The following is an 8,724-nucleotide window of genomic DNA, read 5'->3' as shown; positions in this document are numbered from 1 at the left end:
ATTCCTTTATAATCTTTATCTTTTCATCTACATGTTTTGATGTTCATAAAATGATACTTCTCATCAAACATGAAGTAAATAAATAAATAAATTAATATATATATATATATATGTATGTATTATCAATATATGTATATACGTATATAGAATAAATTTAATATATAATAAACTTCTCCTTTTTTCAATTTTCTTTTTTGGAAGTATAATTAAGTATAAATATAATGTAGGTTATTTAATTAGATAAAAACAATACACAAAACAAAAAAAGAAAAAGGAATTAATACATTTTTTATAAAGGTTAAATTAATAATTATATATTTAAATAATTTATATAGAAATATTTTTATAAAATTATATTAAGAATAAATATATAAAATTTATTATAATATTTTTAATTTCAATAAATATTTTATAATATAATATATATATATATAATATATTTATATATATTTTTTTTTTTTTATTTCTATTAAACATAAATTAATATTATCTAAAACATATATATATTATATAGTATATATAAATAATTTTCTATTCATACTTAGAAACATAATCATAATATATAATTTTATTATTCATACTTTTTTATTTTCTTGTGTAAAAAAAGAACAGAAGGGTATATAATATATCAATGAATCAAAGATTTAATATATATACGAAAAAAAGTAAGAAATTACCCATATTTTTATAATATATATATATATATAAAACAAAAACGAATAAAACACATATATATATCTATAACGTGGGGAAAATAATATTAATATGAATTAGAACATTATTATAAATATATATATTTTTTTTATTTTTTACCTAATAATAATTCTATTTTTTTTTTTTTTTTAAATAATTTTGCTAATTTTTTAACATATTTTTATCTAAAAATTTTTATTCATTAAATAATATACTATTTGAAGTTAAAAAAAAAAAAAGAAAACGAAAACATATATAGGTAAATTTTTTTGAAATTTAGGTAAAAACACTATATGATATATATATAATAATATACAATATAATTAAAGATATTCCAACCTTCATTATTTTTCTAATTAAATAATTTACAATAGAAAATATATTTTATTATACTATTTTTTTTTCTTTTCTTTAATTATAATACCAGTATTATATAATATATATATATATATGTATTTTTAAAAGAAAATGAAAAACAAAATATTATTTTCTTTTTTATAGCATACGAAATTGTTATATATATGTTAATTTACATATTTTAATTATACTTCATGTGCATTTATTTTTTATGGATCTAAAACAAATGAAATTAGAAATGAAAAGGAATTTTCTAAATATAAAAAATATAGATATAATTATAAATAGCTACAAAGAATAAATAAAACAACAAAAAAAAAAATTTCAACATATTGAAAAAAAAAAATATATATATATATGTTTTTTTTTTTTTTTTTTGTTTGTTCAAACAAACTGAATATTTAATAGAATACATAATTCTCTGTTTAATATATGCGCTTATTTATTCTTAAAAAAGCAAAACATATGGTATATATCCATATCCCTTTGATTTTCATAATTATAGTTTTTTATATGCTAATAAAAAAAGTTCAATTTTATGTAAATAATATGTAATGTAAAACAATCCATATAAAATAATATATAAAAAAACTATATTTTTAAAAAAGATTAAATTGTGTAAATAAAAAAAGAAAAAAGAGAGAAAAAAAAAATATCCAAAAAGAAAACCATCATATATCTAAAATATGAATCAGAAAAATTATTGTTCCAAAATAATAATAAATATTGAGCGTTAAAAATTTATAAAGTTCTTTATAAATATATATATATATATATATATTATATATATATATGTTTTTTTTTTTTTTTTTTTTTTTTGACTGCTTTATAAACTAGTGCTATACATATAAATTAATGTACACTAGGATTAATATTATTCACATTAAAAGATATAAATTACTGTACTAATGAAATTGGTAAAACGTATAAATAAATATATATATATATGTGAATATTGGCAAATCTTATGAATAACATATTGCCATAATATTTTACTTTAAATTTAATTATGTTTTATTTTTATTTTTTTTTTATTTTTTTATTATTTATTTTTTTTTTTTTATTTTTTTTTTATTTTTTTATTATTTATTTTTTTTTTTTTATTTTTTTTTTTTTTTTTTTTTTTTATATATTCATTCTGTTCATTTTATACCTATATAATTACCATAGCATAAGATATTTCCACCTTTTATTGTACATAATTTTTAAAATTTTTTTCGAGTGTGTTTTTCCATACAGGTTCTTCACTTTCTCTAAATTGTTTCCATGATTCTCTTTTGTGTTTTATGAATTCTATAAAATCCAGTGCGTCATATATTTTATTAAATACTAAAGTATTAAAATCCGAAATATTAGTTAAATTATGTTGAATCAATTCTTCATTTGTATAAGTAACAATTTTTTTCCATTCATTTGCTAAAGTACTTTGAGGTATTTTATATTCAAATGCTAATATTTCGCAAAAATTCCATAATTTCATTTGCATATTATAAAATTTCTTATTTTCAATAAAACACAATTTATTCCATATTCTACATGTTTCACCAAGTGTTCCATTATTTTTTAATTCATTTAACATCTTTTCAAATTCTTCTTCATCATCTTCGTTATCTTCATCTTCTTCATTTCTTGTTTCTACCGTTTCTTCTAAATTCTCAAGTGAACTATACACATCTCCATTAAAATATAAGTTCATATTTACTACATCTGCACCATTTAATCTATCAGAATTATTATGTAATTCTCCATTAGGTAATTCATACGTATTAACATTATTCTCACTTGTTGATCTAATATTATTATTATTATTATTATTAAGTTCTTCATTATTATATGACGAATTAATATTTTGTACATCTTCTTCTGTTAATACATTATATGAATCAGAATCCATTTCATTTTGTATTAATTCAACATGATCTAATTCCTCTTCGTTTATTATGTTATTTGAATTAAACTCATTACAACTACTTGTTAATATATGATATGGATGCCTTCCTGAAATTCCACGTCTTTTCCTTAATATTCTTTCATATGCTTCCTTAAGTCGTTTATCTTCTTCTTCATCAATAATATCGTCGTTCAATTCACTTACAACATAATCTACGTTACTTTCGGGTGGTGTATTTTGACCATCATTTAATACTTCTGTTACTTCAATAAAGGACATTAAATTAACATTTTCATCTAAATTATCATAACCATAATCATTTACGTTATTCGAAATTGAGCTAAAGTCTTCTAATATATCATTAGAAAAATCATTAAACTCTTCTACATTTACATAATCATTATAATGATCGTATTCATAAGAATTAGATAAAAATTCGTATAAAATTCTACTATCTCTATTCCTGATAATTGAATCATTACTATTATAAGTATTTTCACCAAAATTATCATAACTCAACTATAAAAATAAAATAAAATAAAATAAAATAAAATTCACATAATAAATAAATTCACACTAATGAATTAATATATATATGTGTATATATGTATGTTCGTATTATTATTATTATTACTATACCTGTATTATCAAGTAAAAAATTAATAAAGATACAATAAGACATCTATATCCTATATAATTCCTTGAACGGTACTTTTTATACTGACGCTCTTTTTTCATCCATAACTTATTTTTCTCAGAAATAAATAAAGTCTTTTTTAAATATTCCATATTTAACAGATCTATCGGAATATATCTATATAATTATTATGTATTAAAAGAAATATATATATATATATATATATATATATATATATTCGTGTTTTTTTTTTATATATATATTAAAATATAAATAAAATACAACAAAAAATAATAATATATAATATTTCATATATTATGTATTATATTATGGTTACTATATTCTTTTTTAAGAAAAAAAAAAAATAAAAAATAATATATATATATATATATATATGTAACAAACTAATATTACTACTTAAAAGAAAATATATAATATATCAAAATTTTATCGGATTTTTTTTTTTTTTTTTTTTTTTTTTTTTTTTTTTCTTATAGTAGAATTTTAAAACATATTGGAAAAATTAATACATAAAAAATATTTATATTCATTTTTCTATAAAAGAACGTTGTTAAAAAAAATATAGATATATTATATATATAATAATATATTATTTTTCGTTATATAAATAATTTATTATTATCTATTGTATTCTTTTTTTCATAATATATATATGAAATAATTTTTATTTTTTGGTTATATAAATTTTTATAAATTTATATATGCATGTCAGAAAAAAAAGTAATATATTTTTTTATATTTATAATGATATAAAAATAAAGTTAACTTATATTTTTCAAAAATATATATATATATATATATATATCATAATAAAATAAATATATTTTTAACCTTGGCAATAAAAATATGGCGTCTATATTATATATATATATATATATATATATATATAATAGTATTATTTTTTTATGCATATTATAATTAATATGGATATAAAGAAATATGAGAATTATATTAATATAATAATAATATATATTATTTATATCTTTTTATTATAAAATATATATATATATATTTTTTTTTCTAAATATATTAATATTTTTTAAACATTATTATAATATGTAATATATAAAAAATTATATAAATATAAATTTATTTTTCTTTTTATTCTTATCTCGAATTTTAAATTATAAATATTACATCAAACAATTTTGGGTACAAAAATATAAATATATATATATATATATATATATTTATATTATATTAAAATTTGTATAATTATATTAAAAAAAAAAAAAATGTTGTTTTAATATATTTTATATTATGCTTCTTAATTTATTATATATATGTAACAATATGATTTATCCCTTTATAAATATGGAGTTTAATATATGTCTATAAATATTAATATATGTATATATATATATATGTGTTATTGTTTTATCAATATTTTTATATTAATGTGGAACAGATTTTCCTTAATATTCAGTATTTTATGGATTCTCTTTTTTGTTTTATACAAAAATTATATTATATAACGTTCATTCAAATTTCATTTATTAGTATATACATTTATTATAATTATGTGTTACAAAATTTACATTATTATAACATTAACAAGTATTGTATATAGTATAATAATTCTTTTTCTATTCCTTTTCCTTTTTTCCCCATATTTTATGTTAATTATAAAAATATATGGAATTTTTAAAAAAAGTCGACATATATATAAAAAAAAGAAAAAAAATTATTATAATATACACAATAAAATTTATTATTCCTTTCAATGAGTTTTTTATTATAATTACAATTACTTTTTTTAAGGTGACATTTTCAAAAATATATATGATCATCATTTTTTTTATGTGGAAAATTAAATATTTAGTACACTGTCCTTTATTTTTTGTGAATAAAATAATTTAATATATATACATATATATATAGGAAAAGACCGAAAAAAAATAAATAAATAATATTCATATATAACTAAAGCCCTACAAATACATATATTTTTTCTTATAAATTTTCAAAAAGAAGCAAACTTTCAATTCTATATATATATATATATATATATATATATATATGAGTATGTTTTTATTTATTTACATTTTTAACCATATTAAATAATTGTATTTTTCATTATTTTTTATATAAACAATAAACATTTATCTAAATTATGAACGTATTTAAAAAAAAAAAAAAAAAAAAAAAAAAAGATGACCTTGAGTTATTTTAAAATGATAAATTTTATATTATGTAAATTTTTCTTCAAATTTAATGTTTCTTTCTTAAAATAATATATATATATATATATATATATATAATCTTTTGTATAACATATGACATAGTATTTTATTATTTAATTGTGTTATTATTTTTTTATTTTTATTATACACACGCTTAATAAATGCATCAGTCACATGGTATATATTTAAAATATAATAAAAAAGAGGTAAAAGAATAACCTTTAAAATATATCTTCTGCTTTTTCTTTTTTTTTATTTAAAAAAAAACAAAAAAAACATAACATTTTAATCAATATATATATATATATATATATATATATATATTGGGGATAAATACATAAATTAACATTTCTGTCATATATAAAAAATTTATTTTGAAAAAAAATTAAAAACTCAAAAATTATGTCATATTTCAAAGTACATTATTTTATATTATATATCCAATAAATATTTTTTAAGCGTAACATTTTATACAGTGCCATTTTATATAATCATAAAAAAAGGAAATTTCAAACAGAAAGAAAAAGTTTACATATTTAAACATATATCGTATTTTTACATTTCTTTATCATTACATTATATAGGTTTTATTCATTTAATTAAACAATTCTTATAATTATAAATAAACATTGTGTAGTTAAGCTATATATATATATATATATATATATATATATATATATATATAATTAAATAATTCATATATCATTTATTTTAATATTTCATTATACGTTAACCTTTTTTTCTAGACGTAAAATAAAATGGATACAACATTTTAATAGTCCAAACTTGTGAAAAAAAGTATAATACAAAAAATACAGTTGCAATCTTATTATTATGATGTATATAATAAAACAAATATATTATATATATATATATATATATTTATTTATTTATATATTTATATAATTTCATATATAAGGCTGTTATAATATTTTTTTTCCTGTTTTTTTAAATGTCCTTTAAAAATTGATAATATACTAAGAATTAAATGAAATCTTTTTATAAATATTATTTATTAAATAATAGGGAAAAAATTCTATGCTATCATTTTTTACTTCATGTTTAAATATAAAAACACAAAATAAAATATATATTTATATATATATATATATATATTTATATTTATTTATTTATTACTCTTTAACAAATAATTATTAAATGATGCTATTAAATATGAGGAGAAAGAAAGTTATATAAGGAACAAATTTTTCATTACTTTTTCTTTTTTATTATAATTTTTTATATACCTTATTTTTTTCGTACAAAATTATATATAAATATTAAAACAATGAAATTAAAAAATAAAATAAAATATATATGTATATATTATAGTAATTATTATTTTTAAAGTAAAAAAAAAAAAAAAAAAAAAAGATTTTTTTTTTTTCTTCTTTATTTTTCATCATTATATAAAAAATTTATTAAATATAAAAAAAAATTTTTTTTTTTTTTTTGGTTTTTTTTTTTTTTTTTTTGTGGTAGTAGTCGTATAGTAGTGTAGTCCATATAAAAATATATATATAATAATAATACCTAAATATTATTGGTCCACGCTTTCTATTTTTTTTTTTTTTTTGTTGTTTGTTCTACTACTGCATGTTATCCGGCTTTTGAATTTTTGAATACCCTAATAAAAAAAAGAAAAGTTCTATAAAAGTATAAAAATATATAAATATTATAATATATATTATTATATATATTATAATATATATTATTTTATATGTATATTTTATAAATATATTTATTATTTTTATGGTATTATAAATAAAATAATACTTAATATATGATGCATAAAAAAAAAAAAATTACCTCCTTTTTGTAACCCAAAAAAAAAAAAAAAAAAAAAAAATTAATAATAAAATAGAATTTAATAAATATATTTTCTAAACAAGAATTTATACATCTATATATAAATATTAATATATAATATATTTATTAATTATTTTTTTTTTTTTTTCCCCCTAAATATATATAATATATAAACTAATGTTATTATTTTATTAGTAAATTATTAAAATTAAAAATATATAATTAATTATTTAATTATCAAAAAAAAAAAAAAAAATGAAGAAATATTATTAATATATATATTATAAGAATACAAAATTAAGCAAAAAAAAAGAAAATGGAGAGAAAAAATACTTGGTTACAATATAATATTTAATATACATAAATAAATAACATATTTATTATAAAAGAACAGAATTTTACAAATTTAATAAATTTTTTCAAAGAAAATTTAAATGACATTGTTTTTGTTTCTTTATATATATTTAAATATTTTTTTTTATTATTCATTTCTATGTTTTTTCCTTTTTTCTTTTTTTTTTTTTTACATTATAAATTTTATTAATTCTATATCTTATATGTTTTAAATAATTATAATATTTAATTATTATTTTATTTCCTTTTTACTTATTATTATTTTATTATTATTTTTTTTTTTTTGGTTAATTTATTTTTTTAAAATTAGAGAATACATATTCTCTAAAAGAAAAAAATATATAATAATATTAATAATAATAGTGTTGTATATATTTTTATATATTATAATTAATTTGTATTTATTCTATTTTCATTTAATTTGTTTTGTTATGCTTTTTATGATTTGTTTTTGTCGTATAACAGAACCAATGGTTCTTTTATTCTTTAATAGTATTATATATGATTTAAAATAATTTGTTTTATATAATATATATATTTTTGATTATATACAATTTATACATACATACATATATACATATATATATATATATTTATTTATTTATTTATATTACATAGTTAATATATAATTTTTTTACATTTTTTACAAAAAAAAAAAAAAAGTAGCAGTAATTATTTATATTAAATATTATAATTTAGTATATAGACATTATATATATGTTTTAATTTTTTTTTTTTTTTTTTGAAATGATATTTGGTTTTTATAAAAAAAATATAAA

General features: G+C 14.3%; 1 protein-coding gene across 1 annotated transcript; it reads right to left on the bottom strand.

The window, feature by feature from the left end:
• Positions 1 to 2,239: 2,239 nt before the first annotated feature.
• On the bottom strand, positions 2,240 to 3,730 carry PF3D7_0830600 (Plasmodium exported protein (PHISTc), unknown function; the record flags this gene model as incomplete). The annotated part of the gene is made up of 2 exons (XM_001349189.1): positions 2,240 to 3,460; positions 3,581 to 3,730. The coding sequence occupies 2 exons, from the start codon at positions 3,728 to 3,730 to the stop codon at positions 2,240 to 2,242; spliced, it is 1,371 nt and encodes a 456-aa protein (XP_001349225.1).
• Between the last annotated feature and the right edge of the window lie 4,994 nt (positions 3,731 to 8,724).

The sequence above is a fragment of the Plasmodium falciparum genome (assembly GCF_000002765.6).
Source record: "Plasmodium falciparum 3D7 genome assembly, chromosome: 8".
NCBI classification, from domain to species: domain Eukaryota; phylum Apicomplexa; class Aconoidasida; order Haemosporida; family Plasmodiidae; genus Plasmodium; species Plasmodium falciparum.
The sequence above is the reverse complement of the archived record's forward strand: the minus strand, read 5'-3'. Positions and strand labels throughout refer to the sequence as shown.